This window comes from Acartia tonsa, chromosome 8, assembly GCF_053477335.1.
Source record: "Acartia tonsa isolate MP-2025a chromosome 8, ASM5347733v1, whole genome shotgun sequence".
Lineage (NCBI taxonomy): Eukaryota > Metazoa > Arthropoda > Copepoda > Calanoida > Acartiidae > Acartia > Acartia tonsa.
In genome coordinates, this window is record NC_137267.1 from 16,762,854 (window position 1) to 16,787,026 (window position 24,173).

Below are 24,173 nucleotides of genomic sequence, written 5' to 3' on the forward strand. Positions count from 1 at the left end.
TTATTTAGCCTGCTGCGTGTTTCACTAACAGAGACCATGAAAATCTAGTGTAAGATCCTAGTAATAACGAGTGCAAATTGTAGAATAGCTTCACTTTTACTGATAGACGATAGCAGCTCGTAGAACAGCTCCACTCCTTAAGTTAAAAACACAGTAGGTTTCAAGTATTTACAAGTTAATTGAACGAAAGTCTACCAAATTCTGAAGAATATCATTATGATGTGTTAAATATGAACAAATGCATAGAAGCGTAGCTTATCTAAACATTACACCATCCATCTGCTATTATGTCATCTATCCAGTCCACATATGCAGAAACTCTGAAAAATAGTTTTTTTAGATTTCTATGTATGAGACTAGCAGCTTCGCCCCTTGATACTTATTTACAACATATTTTGCCTCTGTAGTTATATGGTAGCTAAACTTATAAAATAGCAACTATACCTAGTAAAAACACCTGGATACATACTTTATTCTCTGCCAAAATTATCAACTCTGCCTAGTTTAAGAGTATCTATGCTTACAAAATAAAAACTATACCTGGATACTATTACTTATATACTTTATCCCCTGTCATAATTAACAACTCAGTATAGTTATAGGGAAGCTATGCTTTTAAAATAACAACTATACTAGTATACATGGAACATTATATTCAACAATCCTGTCATAATTAACAACCCTGTATAGTTATAGGGTAGCTATGCTTATAAAATAACAACTATACCTGGTAAAAACACCTGGATACTTATCCCCACAGCCTCTGGCATAGCTAACAACCCCCACAACAACTCTGTGTCCCTTTTCACTGACTGTCAAGGGACCACCAGAATCACCCTAAAATCATGTAAATAGTTTTCTATTATATGAAATAATTTCAAAATAAGGGGGGGGGGGGTATTTGTAGATGCAAAGGCGCGTGTAACATTGATAGCAAAAGTAGGGAGAATGTCTTGATCCATAAACAGGCGCAACTCATTGCCCTGCGCATGCACAGTGAGGGCTTCCAGACAAAGGATGTGCAATCAAACGGTTGGTTGTCTGTTGGATGTAACTTTGTCTAATACCCTGCGTGTTTGGACATTGCTCATAAACTGTCATTTTCATGTTGACTAAAAAAGAATTATAAGAATATTGCTCCCCATGGTTTCCTTGGTTGTCAGACATTACGTTACACTGTTATGGATAGCAGCCTCGCCTGTAGCCGACAGTGAAAATAACCTGACATGGAGAAGTGCCATAAGAAAAAGCACACAGTTTTGTATTGTCAACTTTCCTATTTGTTTCTGCCATACATGTAGGACTTTTGGAGGATAATATTCTTAAACACGTTCCCTAGATGAAAAAAAGGAAAATGAATACTAATAGTTTTTAGTGATTTCCCTCAAAGTGCTTACAGAGCAGAGAATCCCCTGTTTTTAAACAAATTGTAAATGGGGGGGGGGGGGGGGGTTGTGTATATTTATATTTTCTTTCAATTTTTTTTATGAAATCTTTTAATTCAACATGTTTCCTAGTGGGGTTTGAGACTTAAAGTAAATGGGAAGGTAATTCTTTCAAATTTCTTGTGTTAGGAGGGTGTTGACACCCATAGACGTCCAAGCTTTTTTTTGGGGGGGGGTAAAAATTTTTAAGGGGGGGGGGTAATTCGTATTTGGGGGGGGTAAAATGGCGCGCGAAGCGCGCCGAAATTTTTTTTACCCCCCCAGAAAAAAAACATTATTCTGTTCAATGGAAATAATTTTTTTCTAAAACAATTAATTTCAGTGAAAAATTTAACATAATACAATAAAACACATAATGCTAAAGTCAAACCAATAAGATTTCTTATTTCATTTCAATTCTTTATAATTTCCGAAAGAGTGTTTTCACAAAGTGACTTATTTACAATGTAGTTAAATAATTTTTATTTAATTAAAATGAAAAGAATGAAAAATATACATGTAAAAGTTACATACTTTTTAAAAATATTTTTAAAAAATAAGTTTAAATAATCTTATTTTATATCATATTTGTATATGTGACAAAAATAATTTTGTTGTATTGCATAAACATTTGTTGTCATCTTGTCATGTTGTCATCAAATTTAACCCTTTACAGCCAATTTTTATGTGTTTAAAATAGGTGATAGAACACAAACATGTTAATGTTAATTCATTGGTATATTGCAAAGATTTAACTTTTTAGTGAATTTTTATAGTAAAATCATAAGGCCTAATTTTACTCTATACCAGAATACAATATTTATGAGGCAAAACACTCTAAAAGCTACGAATTTTACCCAAATAAAAAAAGACCTTTTGCTCTGGTCAAAATGACCACGGCAACAGTAAAAATTAATATTTAAATCCCCCAAAAAAAGTTTATTGGGGACTTAATTCAAATTTAGGCTCTGCAGTCTGATTCTACTGGTGTCATAGTTATTATTTATATACGTTTTAAAAATAGGTTAAAACAGTTTAATTTAGAACTAAAATAGGCTGAAACTATCCTTGGCCCTACGTGAAGCTTCCCTAAAATGAAGAGTTAAATCCGCTAGTGAGATCTTAACTGACAAACGTAACCCATTTTTCATAATAGGATTATTCTAAAAACAAAATAACCTTACCTTTAAATTACACGAAATTTTCTGTTTGACAGTTTTATATTGATTTGGGTGGTAGGGAACAACACCTCCCCATCCTGTAACTAGTCCTTGTACTCCGGCATACATCTGATAATAAAAACAGTATATCTAGATCCTTTAGCAGTATATTGGTCCAATAAGAATGCAGTGTAGTAACAATCCGGCCCTATTATTGGCAAGAAACTGTACACATTTTGGTAAGAAAATGAATTTTTAAAACTCCAATTATAAGTATAATAGTTCAGTTGTAAATGGGAGATTTTTTCGAAAAATCTAGCCCAACGATTATCGTTAAAAAAAAATTATGACGTCACATAGATAATTTTTTGAGACACTTTGTAAAGCTTCTAAATTTTAACTTTTGCCGAAAATTTCCGAATGACGTTATATTAGAATAATGGGCTATTCTAATATGACTTCATTTAGTTTTTAATTTATCCCCTTTTTTAAAGGCACAGTAAAGAGCTTTGTCAGAGTAGCTTTACTATTACATATACCTTTTTCTGATTACATGGAAGACATGCTGGTCTCACTCGTTTAGAAAATCTGTAATTCAAACAAACCGATTAATTTCCGCTGGATTAGAACTGGTTCTCAGCCAAACAGAAAATTTGTGTATCACATTAAAGACAATTTTCCAATAATATTAAAATGAAAATTATAAATTAATACAAGTTTTGTTAGCCCCGAGGGGTCAAAGGCCCTGGATAAATACTGGTTTAACCTTCTATTTATTCATTTTAATATCTGCGGACCGGTGACTGTAATGCGATGCGATAAATAACTATCCTGCATGCTTTTATACATAGATGATAGTTAATATAAAATAAAACTTTTATATAGATTTTGTGAAATGCCTGCCACCCTTCCATATCTCTAAGCACGCCTCTCCCGATGAATATTGAGAAAAACAACAGATTGACTTCTGTATAGAGTGTGCAATTCTAAAACGAGACGAGTAGTTCTTTAAATCCCCACTTTTATCTATTCTTTGAAGCTATGAAATTTATAATTAATTAACCCTTTACAGTCGGGCCCCTTGCCGCACCTTAATCGGTCGGGAGGGGGGCCTTCAACGCCCCCCCTAATTATCTCAGTTCCTATTAGAGCTAGAGGGCTAATTTTTTTTGTGCAAGTCCCCTGTTTGATAATGAATTTCCGACCTTTTATAAGTCTAAGTCAATTTTCGCTTCCTTAACCTTTTTATTTAACAACCTTTGTTTTTAGGTCTTTTTTTATTTAAAAATTTCAAACGGCTGTAATATTCTTATTTTTGAAGCTAGAAGAAAAATTTTTTCCCAGAAAATGTTTATTTTTATGTAAATTTTACATTAGAAATATCAAAATATAAATTTCAGCGGCCGCAGCTGTATTTGGCCGCAGTCGGCGGTCGGCGGAAAAACGGCGGCGGATCTTCATGAAATTTTAATACGTTATACAGAAATGTAAGAAAAGCTTAAGTTTAAAATTTGAAGTCTCTAAGTCAAAAATTGCGGCCACAGGAGCCTTTTAAAGATTTCTGGAGACCTGGAGGATCAGGACCTGCAGGATCATACCTGGAACCTGAAAGTGACTTGAACACCTGTATTTCATATAAGGATGTACTACTAGAGGATTTTTTAGTATTTTGGTATGATAAAATGCTTTGTTTAAGTCAAAAAAATATTTTTGCTCTTTACCTGGATGACCCTGCAAGGTTTGCTGGCATCCTGTGCCCGCCAGGATGGAGATATTCAAAAAATTCCAACTCTCAGTTGTGTGTCATACCCATACTTAAAAAGTCAAGCAGTTTGGGCTCTTTATTTTTCACACACAGAAAATGAGATAGAAAAAACAGGATGGGGGGGCGTTCAACGCCCCCCCCCCCCCCCCCCCCCGACCGTTAAGGGTTAGAGAACAAAAGCCACTTATATGCAACTAGCTGCTACGCCCCCTAGAGGCCTCTAGGGACACTTGAGGAGAAGAGAATCGAATTTGAAAACCCAATATCTTATTTTAGATTTTAAAGAAAAATTTTTTAAAAAAATTTTGTGGGGAGGAAAATTTTTTATTTTTTGGGAGGGGGTTAGGGGATGCCCTACCCCCCAAGAAAATAGTTATAAACTTTCCCGGGACCTATGAGAAGCTAACCTGTTAAGGGGAACCTGATCGGTTCAGCGGTTAGCGAGATCCTTCGGTACAAACAGAAACACAGACAAACAGTAATCCAGTTACTTTAGTTTAAAGATTTCAAGAAACTCTATTTTAAAACAATTATAATGCTATGTTACTGAGTCCCGAGTCCAAGGGTGATCAGACTATTTTAACATATAGATATTAAAATTTACCTAATGTCTTTGTTGAGTTTCAGTACAGCGATATCATTTATAATTTCAAATTCATTTAAATTATAATTAGAATGTTCGAAATATGCCTCTACCTCTATTATCTAAATAAAATATAATCTTAGTAGCGAAGCTACTTTCTGATTCGTAATATCTGTCCGTATGTTTTTTTGCCCGTCTTTTAGAAACGGTATAGCGAAACGTAAATTTCTCAGCTGCTAATCAAGATTAACAGTTAAAGATTTGTTGTGTTTAGTCCCTTTCGTGGCAACGCACCTTAAGGGGCGATTCTTCGTATTTTTAACAGTAGCTTTTCTCCTAATTCTAGCCCCTTGCAGGGAGCTCTAATCCTTCGGGGCCAATTGTCTAACCTTGTGGGGCAATCACCTAACCCATTATAACCTAACCTATAAAAAAGCCATTTTAAAAATACGACGAACGCTACTTAAGGGCGTTGCCACGAAAGGGACTATTCCCGATTTTTTTGTGAATGTTCCATATACGAATGATTATCAATTATTTTATTTGGTCCGTCAGTCTATCAGTAATGCTCTACCGGTTATTTGAATTATTTTGGAAAATGTGATTTAATCGGCTGCTACTCTTGCAGATTTTTTTTGGTAAATCTTTTCCTGGTCTATGTTTTCATTTTTTTCTATGATTTATTGCATATTTTCTTTTTGCTCTACAACTGTTATCATCCGTTTTTTCAACCATGATTTTTGTGCTACGCTCAACATGGATTTTGTCATCTTTGTTAACATATGAATATTAAAGCAAACCTCTCCCCCTTCATTAGGGGGGCCACACATATTTTTCTCTCCAACCATTACTGTTATGAAGGCTACTTTAGGCTTCTAGCTTATTTTGTGCTTTTTCCATACATGATTTGATTGTAAGTTTAGGTGTTTTTCAAAAACAAATGCTGTATTTATATTTTGTAATATCTCCAGACATCGCTGTACAACTACATAACTGTACATTGCTTCTCGAATATTTTTCGCAAAGGGCGATAAGATTCTGTGAAGCGATTTAAAGCGAAGTTCGTGTCACTGTCTGTGTATACTGTATATCGATATATATATCAATACTGTAGCCTGGCGCTGCGAAAGGTTAAATAAACAAGGATGACATCATCCATAAAAGCAAACTCCAAAATCAGATGGAAGGACAAACAAACAATTGGTGTTGTAGAGTGTCAAAACTTAAAAACAGCATAATAATTTAAAGGTATGAACAGAATTGTATAAAATTGTTGCAAGATACTTTAAGGACATACTTACATATTAAGGACTTGATTAGAGAGATGCTTAACTTATAATTTTGTAACTTGTTGTTCTAAGAATCATTCTTGCCAAAAATCAGATGTATAGGATGATTATATCATTCAAAAAAATGTTGTCAAAAAAAGTTTAAAAATAGACGTACGGACTTTTTGGTAATGATAATAGAGTTACCAAATTATACCAAACTGTTATAGGAATCATCCTGCAAAGTTTGAATTCTAATAATCTAATATGTCTAAATTAACGAAATGAGCTAACCATTGCAGACGAACGGACCAACACAAGCCTCATAAAGGAGAATGTATAATTTTTGTGCATAAAGTTGAACAGAGAATAATAATCCCTGTTAGACTTCGTTTCATTCTTTTTTTAGTAGCGAAGCTACTCTATCATTTGAAATGTCCGTATGTCCGTCTTAGTTTGGGGGAAACGGCTCCTGTAAAAGATAAAAGGCTAAAATTTGTTGACAACATTCCCAATATTAAGGAGCACAATTAACTATTAAACATCAATGGCAGTAGGACCGCTTTTAGCAGGTTTTAGGCTATTTTTGTATTTTTCACATTTTTCTCCATATCTTTGGTGTTTATGGTCCGATTTCCAAAATTTTTTCAGTTATAGTATCAAAATTAAATTTCCTGTCGTTTCAAGAAAACAACTATGACGGTCAGACTGCTTTTACGCAGGTTTTAGGCTATTTTTGTATTTTTCACATTTTTCTCCATACCTTTGGTGTTTATGGTCCGATTTCCAAAGATTTTCAGTTATAGATATCAAAATTAAATTTCATGTTGATTTAAGAAAACATCAATGGCGGTCAGACTGCCTTTTTGCAGGTTTTTGGCTATTTTTATATTTTTCACATTTTTCCTCATATCTTTGGTGTTTATGGTCCGTTTTTTAAAATTTTTTGTAGTTAAAAATATAAAAATTTAATTTCCCGTTGTTTTGAGCATCCAGTATGTAATTTACTTTGACCGTCAGTCTGTTAGTCATAGTACTGAAATATGAATGTTAAGAAATTAAAAACAAATGTTGAAAAGGTCTCGTGATTTTTTTCCTAGTATACATGCTTTTGACAACTAATATCTAAATTCTTAATTAATTGTTTGTGCTTCGCTACTTATGGATGTTGTCATCCTTGTTTATTTAAGACAGGTCTTTTAAGCACCTAGCAAGGGGACATTGGGCTGTTTTAATTGACTAGTACTAAAAGTTTTATAATACCGATTTCTTATTTGTTGCTTCAACAACTTTGAAGACTATTCTTGAATTTTGATCGGTTTGTTTATTAGGTCCAAACATTTCAACCACTAATGGTAATCTACAAAAGGGGCAATTTTGTGTATCACATCTGGGATATAAATCCATTTATCGGTCATTGTCTTATCCCTGCCTTTTAAGTCAGCCTGCTAGTTATAGTCCCATAGTGTTCCTTTTATTTCTTTAGGTTTAAACTTGTATTTAAAAGTTTGATCATATAGACAGTGTCCAGCAGTCAGAATATATCTTCTGTTCAATATTGTTCCCCCACATCGTTGCTTATTTGCCTGAAATTAACAATATAACAAGTATCTCAGCGCCAACAACAATCAACTTAAGGGATAAGACAATTGCCAATAAATTGATGTACATCCCCAATGATGACACACAAATTTATCCCTTCTGTAGATTTAAATTACATCAAGTTACAATGTTACAAGGCAGCATCTCTATAATCAAGTCCTGTATCCTGTATTTAAACAGTTTTACAAAAAAAAATTACCTACAATTTTGTTTTGATATTTATGTTCTGACACTCTACTCGTATGTCCTACCGTTTTAGAACTTCGCTTTTATGGATGTTGTCATTCTTGTTCTGAAAAAAATCTAAAATTTCTGGATAAAATCCTTTATGCTTACCATTAAAAAAACCTGATAGGGGGCCACCAAGGGCCTGGCAAAAAATCCACCAATGATTCGCTCCTTTGGACGCAGCCTTGTTCTTGCACACCCACAACTTCTATTTTGGAAGCATTTGGTTGTACCATTAGTAGTATTTTCTCCATAGCTAAAAATATAAATATGTGCTATCCCTCTAGGTGCTTAGCGAGCACAGAAATGTGCCCCCCCCCCCCTCACTTTTATGGAGGGTTATAATCCCTGTAGAGAACCCTTACCTGCAGTGACCAATCCTTGCGGGGCTACCATGTACCAAATATTATTTTTAAATTCAAAACTACACCCCCCTTGTATTCAATTCATTTCGACAGGTGTTAGGGTTTTCTCATTGTATACGTTTGTTAACTCTCTAACAAAGACTACCTTATCCAAAACCAAAGCTCTTAACATGTTATTATATTGCTAATTTCGTAAGCTTAGAGATCTTTATATACACAAATACATACATTCATCTTGCTACTTGAGCTTACACTATCTGCTGCGCCCATAACAAAATGTGGGGGTTGCAGGTACCCTCCCCTAAAATAGGTCTAAATCTTCCCTGAACTTATGAGAAGCTTCTCTGTGAATGAGAACCATATTTGTGAGTCGGTTAGCGAGATCCTTCGCTGTACACAGACAGACAATCTTCCTGGTACTTTAAAATAAAGATGATAAATCTTACCAATTATAAGAAAATGCAATCAAAACTAATTTTATTAAAACACTTTTCATTTTATCACATTAATATGATCTTTTATTAACATGTTCCTAATATCTACTGTGTCATCGTAAAATTATTAAGAAACAATTGTTCATTTTTATATCTCTTTTTATTGAAAACAAGGATGACAACATTCTGGTAACAATTATAGAGTGGCCTCGATTTCTAACTCATACCTAACTACTACAGAAATCATCAGACAAAGGTCGTGCATCTCAGAGAGTTGGTTGTCTGATGGGTGAATGGACGCTTTACACCGCAATCATTGCAATTGCAAGTATGTTCCAAGGTGCGTGGAGATATAGGTCTAGTACCCGAAGCGACACCTAGCCCCCTAGAGTCTTAACTCTTTAACTACAGAAATCACCATGCAAAGTTTGAATCGATAGGACAATTCTAACATGCCTAAATTAACAAAAAAAAGCTATCCGTCTCGGACGGGCGGACGTACATACCGTCCCTAATTATAGAAAACCTTCGCTTTAGAAAAAAAGATGATATAATCTATAAGTCAGAAAAAGAAGAATTAAGTCGAGCAGTCAGTTTCCCTAAAAGTGCCTAGTCGATCACAGAAATGCTTTACCATTATAATTTTGAAATAAATATTAAAAGAAGGGGGGGGGGGGGTGCTCTCCAGGCACTTTAAGGGAAAGCACCGTCAATAATTTGGAATGATATAATTGATTAAAATCAATAGTAAAACTAAAGAAACGGGGATTGTCAAGAATTAAATATCGAAAAGTTGTCTTGCTATTTAAGATTAATATAATTCATTTCAGACAATTTTTAAAAGCAAAGCTGTTATAAGGATCGGTCCGTCCGTAACTGTAAGCTCTTTTCGTTAATTTAGGCATGTTAAAATTGTCCTATCGATTTCAAACATTGCATGATGATTCCTAGAGTAGTTAGGTAGTTGTTACTAGAATGTTCGTACGTCCATTTTAAACATGTTGATTTTTAACTTGTTAACAACTAATTTTTATTAATTAAAAATTATCCGATTGATCTGACTTTTGGAATAATGATTCCTAGGAAAACAAATTACATTGGTATTAGCGAAGCTTCACTTTAATTAAGTCCTAAAAATGTAAGTATGTCCTTAAACATTATCCTGTATTTAAGTAGTTTTTATACAAATTTACTTAAAACTTTGTTTCGAAATTATACATTTAAATTCTGTTTATTCAGTTCTGACCATCTACAAGTAGTTATGTTTGTTTGTCCTACCGTTTCAGAGCTTTTCTTTTATGGATTTTGTCGTCCTTGTTAATTATAAATGAAGGCATTTCATGACTGTTGTATTTATATTCGTGTGTGTTTGTGTACAGTGCAGTATGTAAAAGGTACAGAGGAAGTTTTGAAGGAGTGAACCCCCAACCTCCCAAGTGAAATCACCCCTAGAAAAAAATAACTCAATCCAAACATTTTTTTTACTTTTCTCTTTAGAAAATCAAATTAAAAGTCGAGGTCGATTTACCCCCTTCCCCTTATGTAGCCGGTGGTAGGAAAAAACTAAATAAAATCTTAAAATTTTTATTTACATTTGATTAAAGAATATATACATACACTAAATACAGTATTATTAGAGATACAGGTATGTTTTGCTTTGCTTTGCTTTTTGCTTTGCTAGCTCTGCTATTTGCTTTGCTTGGCTTTGGTGGTTACAGCAGCTCTCAAGGACAATTCATACTAAAATAAAATATAATAGTAGTTTCGCTTTTAGAAGCCTTTTAGGGAAGGTGTGTGTGGGGAGTTCATCCTCCGCTCTCAATTATATTTTTAAACAAAAAAAAACTGTAATGGGGAGATTTTTTGTTGGTGTGATTTCTCTTGGGTGCTTGGAGTTACTTTTCCCTAAACTAACCATATCGGTTCAGCGGTTAGAGAGATACTTCGCTACAGATAGACAGATAAACACCTTGGTCTTTAAAAATATATTAAACTAATACAATTGTTTGACTGCTAGAAGCTTTTAGAAATTTTTTTTTTTTTTGTAAACTGATTTCTTATTACCAAGGCTAGTTTAATTAGTGTTTTTTTTTATATTTTTATGAAAAGAATATAAACTTACCATACTCTAGGATAGGTACACACAATTCTGCCTCTAAAATTTAAAAAAAAATTAACAGTAACAAATTTTCATAAAACTATCAACTGTACAACTGTAGCATCTCTGAGATTTGTCCAATACAGTATGACATAAGAACAGACTTATATATGTTTTAATACAGAAATAGCCAACAAATGAACAAACCTCAAAGAATATGGGGGGAGCTAAGATCTAAATATGGTTATTACTACTAAGCGTAGCCAACCCCTACCCCCAAAAGGAACCTTTTTTTTCGTCATGGATTTGCTAAAAAAAATAATCTATAATACAAAGTAAATTTGTTTCACTTTTTAAAAAAAAAAATACAGATTATAAAAAATGGGCTTTTTTCAAGTGCCCCTAGATGCCTCAAAGGGGGCGAAGCCGCTGGTATTGTACAATGTAAATAAGAGCTATATCTATGTGTAAATGATATATTAACCATTTATTTTGGACGAAAGAAATTAAACCCTATGAATATTATTGTTCTGGTCTGTGAAAAAAAGAACCTGATTAACCTGCAATTTCTTTTTACACAGCCCTCTTCACATTTCAAATATTTTCTCTCTGGTTCAAAGGTTTCTAGCTCATTATCCTAAATTCAAATAATATTATAGAATACTAGGTAAACAGAGCTTGATCTTTAAATCGTTTTGATGGTGCGCTGAATCGGGGCGATTCAGAGGTGAACCGGAGGTGCGCCACAGCTACTGCTATTTTACATGGATCTTTAAAAAGATTTTCGGCGCGGTGTTGCTAGATTGCTGGCGACACTCAATAACATATCCATACATGCCGGTACAATTTTATAACTTAAGCCGGGTCAGTACGGTGTTTTATATAAAACAATATATAATTTATTTTAAAAATTACTATAAAAATGTTTTCACTATAGTTTTGCAATAAAATATTAAACTAATTTTTAAAAAATATTTATTTATTAAATATGATTCACCCCGATTTAGCGCGGCAATGCCACTAGTTGAGTACCATTGGCGCTCTGGTACCGCGCCACTGGCCGCGCTAAATCGCCCATGCCAATTCGATTTAAAGATTGGTATTAATAATCTGATGGTGCGCTGTAATGAATCGCCCCGGTTCAGCGCACCTCTAAACGATTTAAAGATCCAGCTCAGGTATAATTTTCATAGATAATAAAAATGTATTGTTGGGGGGGGGGGGGTGTTTCCCATCCCCCCTCTTCCTTCACGAACTTGAACATTTTTTAAAAATATATTAGATTCCCCCATCCCCCTATAAAAAATTACCCCCCTATCCAGATTTTTTATACCCCAATATTATCAGTCTGAAAATAAATCGTAAGTTTAACGTTTAACTGCAACGCTAGTCATTAGCCCACATTTATGGCGACTCAATTGAAGATTATTAAAAATGTGAAAGATCGGCAGCTTATTATAAAAATTATTACCAAAAGCTACGGCTCAGATAAAGCCCTGGAGTAACAAAATGTTGATATTGTAGGTTGCAGCCTCGATTTGAAGGCTGTAGCCTCTATTTGAAGGCTGTGCTCGCAGAATATTAAAAAGGTTTGCTGGAAAGTATCTTCGGATTGTTGAACCAACTACTATAGACCGAAGATTGCAGCTGCAGGGCAACGTTTAAATGGGGACTTTTGAAAAAAGCTTCTCAAAAAATTTGAACTTTCTACATTAAACTAGTTTGAGAAATTTTTATTTCCGGGGTGATTTAAAGAAAGGAGGAATGGGTCAACTTTCCATATTTCGGGGTGGATTATTTTTTCCTTGTAAGATTTCATCTTGGGAGTGTGGGAGAACCTCAAAAAATTACAGAAACCTTTCACTGACTCATGAAAAGCTTCACTGTAAAGGAGAAACATGTTGGTTTGGCGTTAGCGAGATCTTTTGGCATTAACAGAGATAGGCAGACACACACCCTGTTACTTTTATGTGAGGATAAAACTTACCTCTATATCGTAATCATCAAACTGCGGTAGAGCGTTGCAAGTTTTAGAAAATTGTACAAGTACATAGAACAAAAACACGAAGATCAATATCAACTTCATTTTTCCTGAAAATTACAATTTCTTGAGAATTATGCATCTACCAGAGTTGGGCATACGAGTGGGTTATTGTTAACCTTTAAATAAAGAAAATTATAGAGAAAAAAAATTGTCAAGCATTATTTTTACAGAGACATTGGACTTTAAATTACATTGGTATCCAAAGTTCTCTTAATGGTTTGGTAAAGACTTTGAGTACTTTTATCATAACTTAGTTGGTTGTTTTAAACTAGCAGTATCCAAACTTTTCAATCAATAATTCATATTTACTGAATAATCAATTATGATTATCATTATGTCCATTGGCTTATCCCTGAAAATCTCTTAGAATAGAAAATTAAACATTTTAAACAAAATATACATAAAGAAAATTAGAGTAAGTATTTAGTAATCCTCTTAAATTCCATAAGAAATATTTTTTTTTACCAAGATTTTTATCTAATTACAATGTGCAATAAAAAAATTAAGTTGGCTGCCAATTTGATAAATAAGTAAATGGTTGTGGTAAACTTGATCTATGCCTTTAAAAGCATTGAAATATAATTACCAATATATCTAATTGATTTTTATAATTTAGTTGTATATTGAGAATTTCAATATGTCTTTTCTTTATTGTGTTAGTCAGTAATGCTCTTACATTGTGTCTTTCTTCATTGCCTGTTTTTTTTGTCAGAATCTTTCCCCTTCTTTAAAGGCAAATAAATGTTTATGAACAAAGTTTTAAAAAAATAAATTTTGCTGTCTTTTAATGTCTTTTAATAACATCCAAAAGACAATCAATTGTTGATTGGGACTAATTGGTAATGAGTGTCGTATGTTTGTGGGCTTATGACAAGAGATCCTAAGGGAAAGGACAAACTCTAAAAAGATGAACATCCCAAATAATGATAAACAAATTTACCCATCTATAAATTAAAATTACTGGTTCAAAACTTAAGACACTGTTAGTGTAAACCTACCAATCAAGCTTAAATTAAGTATATGATTAAAATTTTGAAGCCAACAAATTTGTTTATAAAACTTTTGGTACAAGTATAATTCAATAATAGGAGACCATTTAAATAATGAAAGAATAATTTGAATACTAACCGCAATGGAAGTTTGAATTATACTAAAAACCTCCGTTTTTAAAAAGAGGGCTTTATATAAAGTATAGATTTGTAAGTAGAGATAACTATGGTAAGCATGATTATTATAGACAATTAAACCTACAGGCCACGATCAATATGCTCAATAATTCTTATTATTCAAATCATAATTGATCATAATTTTCATGATAATCAGACCAAAGTATCATCAAGGATTAATTTATCTTATTGTAGCGAAGCTTTGTAAATAAATAGGATGTAATTAATACAATTTACTTGAAATCATTTTAATCTAAACAAATAATAAAAATGAAGCTTTGGCATATTTAAAATAGATCAACTCTGTTTCATTCAAACCATTAACTCCTTATTTGAAAGTAAATTGAAAATAAGGTTACAAACTTTTTGTGTTTGTGTTTTTGTTTTTCTTTGGGTTAGGTTAGTTATATTGGATACAAGGTATCCCTACAGGATTAGGTAACCTCAGTTATAGGCCCAGCAGAGTTAGGGCGTAAAGAATAGCCCCACTCCATCCTTATTTTCAATTTATTTCAAGTTAGGATACAATAAATTTAAAAAAGAAAAGAAGTGACCTTGTGTCAATGTAAATTAGAACAATCATTTTGTTTGTTATGATATTATTTGTCAATATGCAATGCCTTTTATTTATTTTTTGATGAGTAATAAAATTGGTGTACTAAAAAGTTAAATAAGATTCGAAGGTTATTAGACTATAAATTATACTGACAAAGTTTATAAGCTGGTTCTCTTATTCGTCGGTAAAATAGTTGTCTGGTTTATATGTTGGGTTTCCAGACAAGGTTATGCAATAGAAGAGTTGGTTTTATTCGATAGTCGGGAAGTTAGAGCACTGGAATCAAGTAGAAATGTCTGTTTGTTAATATTCCAGGAGATATTTCTCGGGATCAAATTAAGTATGTCCATTTTGATAACTTACAATTCAAACAGTTACAAAAATAGCATTTTTTTTTACAAGGAGGGGATGGAACATTAGACTGCAAAGGAAAATGGGCCTTGAAGTTTTATGAACTCAACCTCTCCTTCGTTTTTCTCACATACAGTTATCAAATCTTGATTGGTTGATACAAACTTCTCAATAGATTTAGTATCAAAACTTTGCTTTGCAATTGTTCATGTCTGTTTGTACCTTTGTCTGATTTGTTGAGGCCTTTAATGATAATTCCTAAAACAATTAGGTACAAACTTATTGAATGATATTATTATCCTATTCATCAAATTTGTGTAGTGATGACTCCTAGGACGAAACGGTAAAATATTATAAGCGAGGCATATCTATAATCAAATCCTATAAATGAAAATATTTCCTTTTTCTATATCCTGTATTTACGCAATTTTGCAACAAAATCGTTTGTCCTTCTTTCTGATTTTAGAGTTTCGCTTCTATGGATGTTGTCATCCTAAATAAACTTCAAAGATGCCTAAAAATGTCTTTTGATCAATAGATTGAACTGATTCTTAGGATGTTGATCCAAAAACACACCCTAGGAATATATCCATTGACGTCATCTGTATCAAAACTTGTTTCCAAAAAGATTGGTCAAAAAGAGAATAGTGTCCATCAAAAACAACAATTACGAGAGTTTTACATAAGTTCAAAGATTATGAAACAATTGTTAACAATTTAGAAACTAGCCAAAACAACAAGTTGAATTTCATTTTCTTATGTTAAAACAAGAAAACATGTATATTATATTTTGTTATGTAATTTTTTTTTAGCTAATACTGAAATTTAGCTGCATTGTAAATGCTCAAGGGGGGAATTTGCAAAGATAGAAACTAAAATTCTAAGATATTCATAATCTCTCCAAATTTAGAAGATAAAGATTTACTTATATAGTCTAAACTATAACATTCTTAACATTACAAACTGCTTTTTATAGTTTTCACTTTTTAAAACTTCTATCAAATTTTTTTATGATAAAATAAGAAGCCATGAAATGCCAAACTAGGTACATTAAAAACTTCACTGCAATATTAATAGCTAATGTAGAAACCCTAGCCGCGGGGAACCGAGTTCTGCATGGCGGACGTCAATAGAATATAACAGCGGATGATGTAGAGGATGACGTAAAGGACAAGGTTTAATCTTCACTACAGAGGAGCTTCACTCAGATACAATCAAATAACAAGGAAGAGTATTTACAGAAGTGTATTGTACTGAAAGGTTAAAACAAACCTCACTCCACAAATAATAATATACAACAACAGGGTTAAATGGATAAAAACACAATTATTAGTTATTAATAATATATATATATATATACATATATAGGGTGCTTGAGGGGACCCTATCCCTAAATGATGAAGGACAGGAAAATCACTAAAAACTAAAAATCTAGAAATCGATCTAGCACCCCAATTTATAGACAATTCTTAATAAAACTTGGCAAAATAGGTAAAATATAAAATTGATGAATACCTAAAAATTTTAGCCCCCTACCATAAAAAGAGTTGAAAAAATCACGCAAACGTAAAAATCTAGGAATCGATCTAGCACCCCAAATAACAGACAGATGGACAAATCAATGTATATTTTAGATGGGCATATATAATGGGAATATTCACTAAAATATCAGCTGTCTATCTTGTATAGGAGCCTATAAAATCACAATCAAAAAAGATTATATGATAATCTTATGTAAAACCCAAGTAATTATCCTGATGATTTATTTTGATTCTGAAAATTATCATGGTATTGGCGAATAATATTCAGGAAAGGATGAAGAGATGACGATCTTTTCTTTGTTGACTTCAAAGTTTCGGGTACTTTGATTAAATCTTGATTCATTTAACCGATATTCTATACTAAAAAAGTGGTATAATTAGGGGAATACATCAATTTATAATTTGTTGTCCTAACTCTTCAGATCCTTGATTATTAATATGTTTATAAAATATTTGTACTATAAATATTCTTTCTAATAACTTAAGTTTTATTGTCATGATTTTATCTATAATAGAAAGTAGAATGATGTCTATCTGTCTGTCCGTCCGTCCGTCTGAAGCTTAAGATCTCGGTAACCACTGAACCGATCGGATTCTACTTTTCAGGGAATATATCTACTGGTCCTGTGATGGTTTTAGGCTATTTTCTTGGGGGGTGGGACACCCCCAACCCCCCAAAAAACAAAAAAAAAACTCCCCCCATTTTTTTTGCTGAATATTTCCTAGGTCCTTTTTTTGATGCGAAGCAGCTAGTTTGTAATAAATTACAACATTAAATTGAATCTGAAAATTTAAAACAAAAAAATTTATTGTTTTTTGTGTACAAATCTGGATTTTGTTGAATATTATAAATAGCTTACTATCATCATCACAGGGTCGTAGACCATTTATCTCTTTTTTCCATGGTCCGGATTAAGGTTATTAAATACGAAATATACAAAGGAACTTGAAGATTTAAATCTAAAAACATACCAACAATACTTCACGTACGGTGTTCATAAAATACTTTTTAAAAAAAACAAGAAAGAAAAAGCAACAAACGGTCACACCACGCAAAGCAAAGAAGTAACTTGTAAAAAAGAAAATCATTAAAATAATGTATAGTTAGGTTGTGCTATACCTTTCATCTTGGGGTGCAGCCAATAGTTACTTAGGTATTATCCTCTTAGGAAATTTTTCTCAAAATTTGACAATTTGTATAACCCCTCCCCCCCCCCCCCCCCGAAAAACGGCCCCCTGGCCTGCCTAGCCGCAGGCGCTTGGCCCTCTAGCCTGCCTAACCGCTGGCGCTCGCCCCTAGCCATATAACCTAACCTAGCCTAACCTAACCCAGTCATTTAGTTGGGGGGGGGGGGGGGGTATAAAATTGAAAAAAATTTAAGAATAGTTATTTCTCGCATCGTATTATAAACGGCTTTCTGCGGATATAGAATGTACAATTATGAGAGTAAAACTAGTTTTTTTAGCCCCGAGGTGACGAAGTCACCGGCTAAAAAAACTAGTTTTAATCTTATGATTGTACATTTCTATATTCATAGAAAGCTGGATATAATACGATGCTGGACATAGTTTTTTCGTATGGATGAGAACCGGTTCCTATCCACCGGATTCGAATGAATACGAGAAAAAAAATTCCTAAGAGGAATACTTAATAAACTATCCTGTTACATATTTGAATCTTCAAGAATTTCCATATATCAACGTAAGGACAAAAAAAGAAATAATACTTATTATCTACTAGCGGCTACGCACCTAGATGCCTCTAGGGCAATTTATGGAGAGGGAGTCGACTACCCACCTCCACTTTCAATTTGAGTTAAAAAAGAAAAGCATAATTATATCTCGCATCGTATTATAAACATCTTTCCGCGGATATAAATCAATTATAAGATTAAAACCAGTTTTTTGGCCCCGAGGTGCCGAAGGCATGGGCTGAGAACCGGTTCTTATCCAACGGATTCGAATGAATGCTAGAAATATTTTATTGGGAAATGGTATTTTTTTCTAGATTGATCTATCTTGGGGGTTTGGTCATACCCTCCAAAATAGTTATAAACCTTCTTAGGACCTAGGGTAAGCTTCGCTTTAAAGGAGTTACTTATATATAAGAATAGATAGATGTTGTGTGTGGATGCTTTTATAAAAAATCAAAGAAAACAGAAAACAGCAAAGTATTAATAAAGAACTTTTATTTTATTATTTTATTTTGTTGTGTATGAGATGTCTAATAATAATGTTACAGGATGTTTGTTTGTCTGTACAGAAGGATTTGGCTAACCGCTGAACCGATCGGGTTCTACTTAACAGGGTAGCTTCTTATATAACTAATTTGGGGGTGGGTGCCATCACCCTCACAAGAGAAATCACGAAAAATCTAATTTAAAAAAAAATATTTTTGCTTTTAGTAGAGACTTGAACGCAACATAGACAAGTATTTCTCAAATTATATATCACGGTTAGACCCTCAGATGTCAAAACTTTATTTTAGTGTTTGGCCAAAATGACTTAGCAATTGTATCTGTAAGTACGTCTAATAACACCCTTTGCTATTTTTAAAATCCTAGAAAATTTTTTTTGCAAGAAAATTGCATAAATTCGCAACCTTTTTTAGAGCCACTACATAACTCGAGTTTTAAAACTTTTTATATAAAATCCTTTTTACAAAAAATATCAATAATTACTTAAAATTAAACCTGAAAGAAAAAAAATCTTATTACACGTGTTAATTTGCATGTTTTAGGTCTTTTAATGAGGAAAGTATAACTTCCACATTTTTGACAATAATATATTTTTTTAACATTTCAAAGTAAAATATAATAAAACTTAAACAATTTTTCTTGAATTATCAGTTGAAAATTTCATCAAACATGCAATTTAAGTGATGAAAATTTAATAAAATCATTTTTTGAATGTTTAGATTTACCAATTTTCTACATTTAAAACAAAATGTTAACAAAATTTAAAAACATTCTAATATATAACTTTAAAAATCAATAACATTTTATAAAATGATGTTTTAAAAAATAAATCATTAAAAGGTATTAAAATGCATTTTAAGTTGCTTAAAATTAAAACGAGAATATCTTTTTACACTTTATTCTTTGTAATAGAGATTAATCGTCATTTGCTGAAAATGAAACATTTAATAAACTAATTGAATCTTTTTGTGACCATGTTTAAACTTTTTAATTTTTACACTAAGGTGTTTTTTAATGAAAATCTTTGTTGAATTCTCTTTTGCGACAAAAAAAGAAAGGGATTTTTTTACTATTTCTAGGTTATCTTATGTAATTTAAACTATATAATATGAAATAATTTTTTATTGTCTTTCTTTTGAGCAACAAAACACTGTAAAATGTAACATATATGCAAAAATAACAATTTTTTTAATGAATATTATAATATCCTTATATGACATTGCGTCAGAGCTTATTCTTTAGATCATATGTTCATGAAAAGTAGTCATAAACTTGGAGGGTTGCGCTATTTATTAGAATATTAAATAAACTTGAATGGTAAAAATATTAGCATAGCCTTTGTCAATTCAAATGCTTTAGGTATATTATTCGGAAAGTTAGTTAAAAAAGAGAGAATTTGCTGTGTATACTGTTGAAAGACTTTCAAAAATGTAAATTACAAAGCAATCCTAAAAGATCGGGTCGTAGGCGAGTCTTAGTCGGGGGTTTTCTGATAGCAAATATTGCGTTATTGGTATACAATGTAAAAAAAAAAACATTTTAAAGAAATTCTTTAAATAAAACCCAACGTGTATTGACAGTACAAACATCTTAATGCTAGCAGACATATGTTTATCAACATTTGCAGAAAACTATTTCCACAAGAAAAATTATTCAGGTTTCTACTTCACAATTTTAAATATTTCTTTCTGATAAAATGTTTGACATATATCGTATAATCATTTACCAAAAAAAATATTTTGATAATTTAGATTTCAGAGAAGATTAATCCTTTCAAAAAACTAAGACGACATTTTGCATCTTCTGTCATGACATTTTAGAAAAAATATAAAAAAACAAAATTTAGTATGAAAACTATTTTCATCGATTTTTCTGAAGGTATTATCGTATTCTGTGGCTTTGTTATTATCATTTACTTATATCGAAAGTGCCAAACATTGTACCCTAACTTATTCATTTAATAAAAAACCAAGCGTGATATTTGAAATAAAAAAAAACATTTAGAGTGCCACTAGAGGCCTCTTGGGGGAGTAGCCGCTAGTATAAGTATATTTAATTAAGGACACATTTTCATTTCACTGGTCAAATCTAATGCTGTTTGCATTTTGCTATTCTTACAAACATTTTTATATATATTAGCGCAGCTACTCTTTAACTGTTTAACGGGCCCCATAGTTCCTAAAAATAATCTATCTACTATTAAATATACAGTTTGACTACAGTACATGCAACATCTGGTGCAACTTCCAAGTTTTATAAAAATATAATGGGTGGTACTAACAGTGTCCACCCAACAACTGAATCTATATAAGTGGTAATTTTGTTTGAAATACAAGGGGATGTTTATCGTCCCTTTTCTTTTCCCTGCCAACAATATTATCACCGTTCATTTATTAGTTAGCCATGCTGACATCCATGCAGTTTTTGGGGTGGGGGGAGGGTTGGTGATTAAATAGAATAAAATTGGATAATGCCAATTATAGGTTTTGTTGAGGTTTGTTATACAGGAGAACCAGAACTGACTACTTAACTATATACTTGTTCTGTTAGATAATAGTATGTACATCAATAATATCCAACAAATTTTTTTAAACCAAAAAATACCTCTATTAGTAGAAAACATATTTTAAACAAGGATGACAACATCCATAAAAGCGAAGCACTGAAACGGTAGGACAAACGGACATTAACACTTGTAGAGTGTCAGAACTGAATAATCCTAATATAAATGTATAAGAGTCAAAGCAAAATTGTAAGTAAATTTGTTAAAAAACTGCTTATACATTATAATGTTTATGAAAATACTTACATTTTTAGGACTTGATTATAGAGTTGCTTCGTTTATTACATTATACTTTGTTGTCCCAGGAATCAATATACCAAAAATCAGATCAATCCGATGATTAAATCACATAAAAATTTGTTGTTAAAAAAGGAAAAAATCAACATGTTTAAAATAGACGTACGGACATTTTGGTAATGATTATAGAGTTGCTACGCTTTCTAAATAGTACCTAACTACTAAAGGAATCGCCATGGAAAATTTGAAATCGATAGGACAATTCTAACATGCCTAAGTTAGCGAAAAAAGCTATCCGTTACGGACGGACGGACCGACCCTAATTATAGAAAAGCTTCGCTTTTAAAAACATTCTTAATGTTTTCCTAACAATAAAAAATGTAAATAAAAATTAATTAGTTGCGTTTAGATATTGCTATGTTATTATGCAGAAATACAAATTAATTTAGTTATAATTATTTCAAATTTTGAACTTGCTTATAATCAGTGAAAATTTATGGGTTTTAAAAAATAAACCATCCTATGTTCCTGATCTACAAGAGGGGAAAAGTAAGGGAAAAAAAGGGGAGGAATTGTGGAGGATCTTCATAAATTCGGGCTATCCCTGAATTACAGAATGATAGATATTACAGACAGAAGGACAGACAAACTTTTAAAAAAATTAAGAATAGGTTTACTTCTAAAAATATTTCTTTTTGGATTGATGAAATGCACTAACTAAAAATATCTTTTGTCACAAACAGTCAGACAAACATCCTCCATTTTTTGTCCTAATAGTTGTTTGCAACTAGCCCTTGGGGGAGGACGATGGAGGTCGCTAAAATAGCATAATACCACCTTAAGAATTTTAAAAAGGTTTCCTAAAAAGTACAACTTATTCGGGCCAGCATTTTCCGATATATTTAGCTTCAGACAAAAACAAAAAAAACTTTCTACTTTATATTCTAGGATAAAGTGGTTGTATTTTTGGTTCGTTTTTTACTTAATAGGATATTTCTAAAACATTGTATAGTACATACTACGTTATATCAATAGATCGCTAAATTTCTACGGAACTACTTTTTAACCACTAGTCAAGTTTTACTAGCCTAGCTGACAAGAAATGCGTCTAGCAGCCACTAGTACACAATATCTTAATAAACTCTTGTTCATACCATTCATACATTGATTTAGAATTATAAATTATATCCTCTTATTGTGTATAAGTTTGTATAAAAATTGTTAAAAATGCATAAGTTAAAATGTTTGTTAAATGGATATACGGATATCCCCATGATGGACTCCTCAGAGGTACAACTTTATTTGTCCCTTTCGTGATATTGCACCTTAAGGGGCGATTTGTCGTATTTTTGTCGTAAAGGGTCTATAACCCTTTATTTTAGTATAAAAGTCTTCCTGTGGATCTGTCTATACCACAGGATGACTGCTGCACCGATATGATTCTCCATTGCAGTGAAATTGAAGTGCTATAACTATTTTGAAGGAGGTTACCCCAACCTCCCAAGAGACATCGCCCCACAAAATAAGTCTTTTTTACTTCTTTAAAAAAGCTAATAATGATTTAAAAGAATTTTTTAAAAACCTCCAAATCTATTACAAATTTGCAAATTAGACTATCTATAATACAAAGTAGCTTGATGTCTGTCCGTCTGAAGCTTAACCACTAAACTGATTGGATTCTACTCTTCAGGGAATATATCTACTGGTCCTGTGGTGGTTTTAGGCTAATTTCTTGGGGGATGGGACACCCCCCCCCCACAAAAAAACAAAAACAAAAAACAAATCCACAACAGTTTTTTAAATGTCCTGGCGAACAAAACTGGTTTTAATTTTATGATTTTTTCTCTAATATTCGTGGAAAATTGTATGTAATTCGATGATATACATGCTTTTTAGTATGGCTGAGACCCAGTTCTAATCCTGCGGATAATAATCGATTTCAAAGCCTTACTTGAAAACAAATATTTTGAAATCAAAGTTTTATAAAAATGAAAAGTATGATTTTATAAGTGATGCCCGCGTGCAAAATCTAGATAAAATCAATAGCGCAACAAACTTGATTTATCATTCTATTAAAAAGACATATAGAAACAAAGAATAATTATAGCACTGGCTTCGCATCTAGCCCCCCCCCCCCCCACCTTTTATTTATGTTAACATAGTTATTAAAATTCCTTTATTATATTAGCTATGGAGCTTTTATTTAATGCCATTTAGTAAACCTAGCATTATTTCAAAAATATGTTAGAAAAATTGTTATGTCAGGTACGACCGCTTTTTATAATAGCTATGTAGTTGACATAAACCATACATATCAACAGAATCTTTCATCAAGGATTTACTCACCCACCTTTACCACAGGGGGGGGGGGGGGGGTCGATACGCCCATCATCGGCACGCTTATGTTTCAATAAATCATTGACCCTTTTTCGCCATTTGGCTTTTTTTTTGTGCGTATATTTAAAAATGCACGAGACAAAATTTTCCGGCGTTCCTATAGTAAACCGGATTATGTATCTTTCTCTGTAAAAGATTCCACTCTTTATAATTAAAAAGAATTGGTTAGAAAGCTGCTGTTAATGCGTTAGAA

At 32.3% G+C, this 24,173-nt stretch overlaps 1 protein-coding gene and 2 long non-coding RNA genes across 3 annotated transcripts; all 3 read right to left on the reverse strand.

Moving 5' to 3' along the window:
• Positions 1-117: 117 nt before the first annotated feature.
• Positions 118-5,783, reverse strand: LOC145326127 (chymotrypsinogen 2-like). The gene is made up of 7 exons (XM_080169245.1): positions 5,733-5,783; positions 4,954-5,054; positions 3,124-3,172; positions 2,609-2,713; positions 1,222-1,335; positions 728-837; positions 118-320 (listed from the first exon to the last, which is right to left on the reverse strand). Exons 1-7 carry the CDS (start codon positions 5,778-5,780, stop codon positions 260-262), a joined length of 588 nt encoding a protein of 195 aa, XP_080025371.1. The 5' UTR covers positions 5,781-5,783; the 3' UTR covers positions 118-259.
• A 1,885-nt stretch (positions 5,784-7,668) lies between these two features.
• LOC145325428 (uncharacterized) lies at positions 7,669-8,941 on the reverse strand. Its single transcript, XR_013881478.1, has 3 exons — positions 8,842-8,941; positions 8,139-8,286; positions 7,669-7,786 (listed from the first exon to the last, which is right to left on the reverse strand). It is a non-coding gene; the product is annotated as an uncharacterized LOC145325428 (long non-coding RNA).
• Positions 8,942-10,397: 1,456 nt separating this feature from the next.
• LOC145325430 (uncharacterized) lies at positions 10,398-13,082 on the reverse strand. Its single transcript, XR_013881479.1, has 4 exons — positions 12,915-13,082; positions 11,488-11,564; positions 10,952-10,984; positions 10,398-10,569 (listed from the first exon to the last, which is right to left on the reverse strand). It is a non-coding gene; the product is annotated as an uncharacterized LOC145325430 (long non-coding RNA).
• Positions 13,083-24,173: the final 11,091 nt, after the last annotated feature.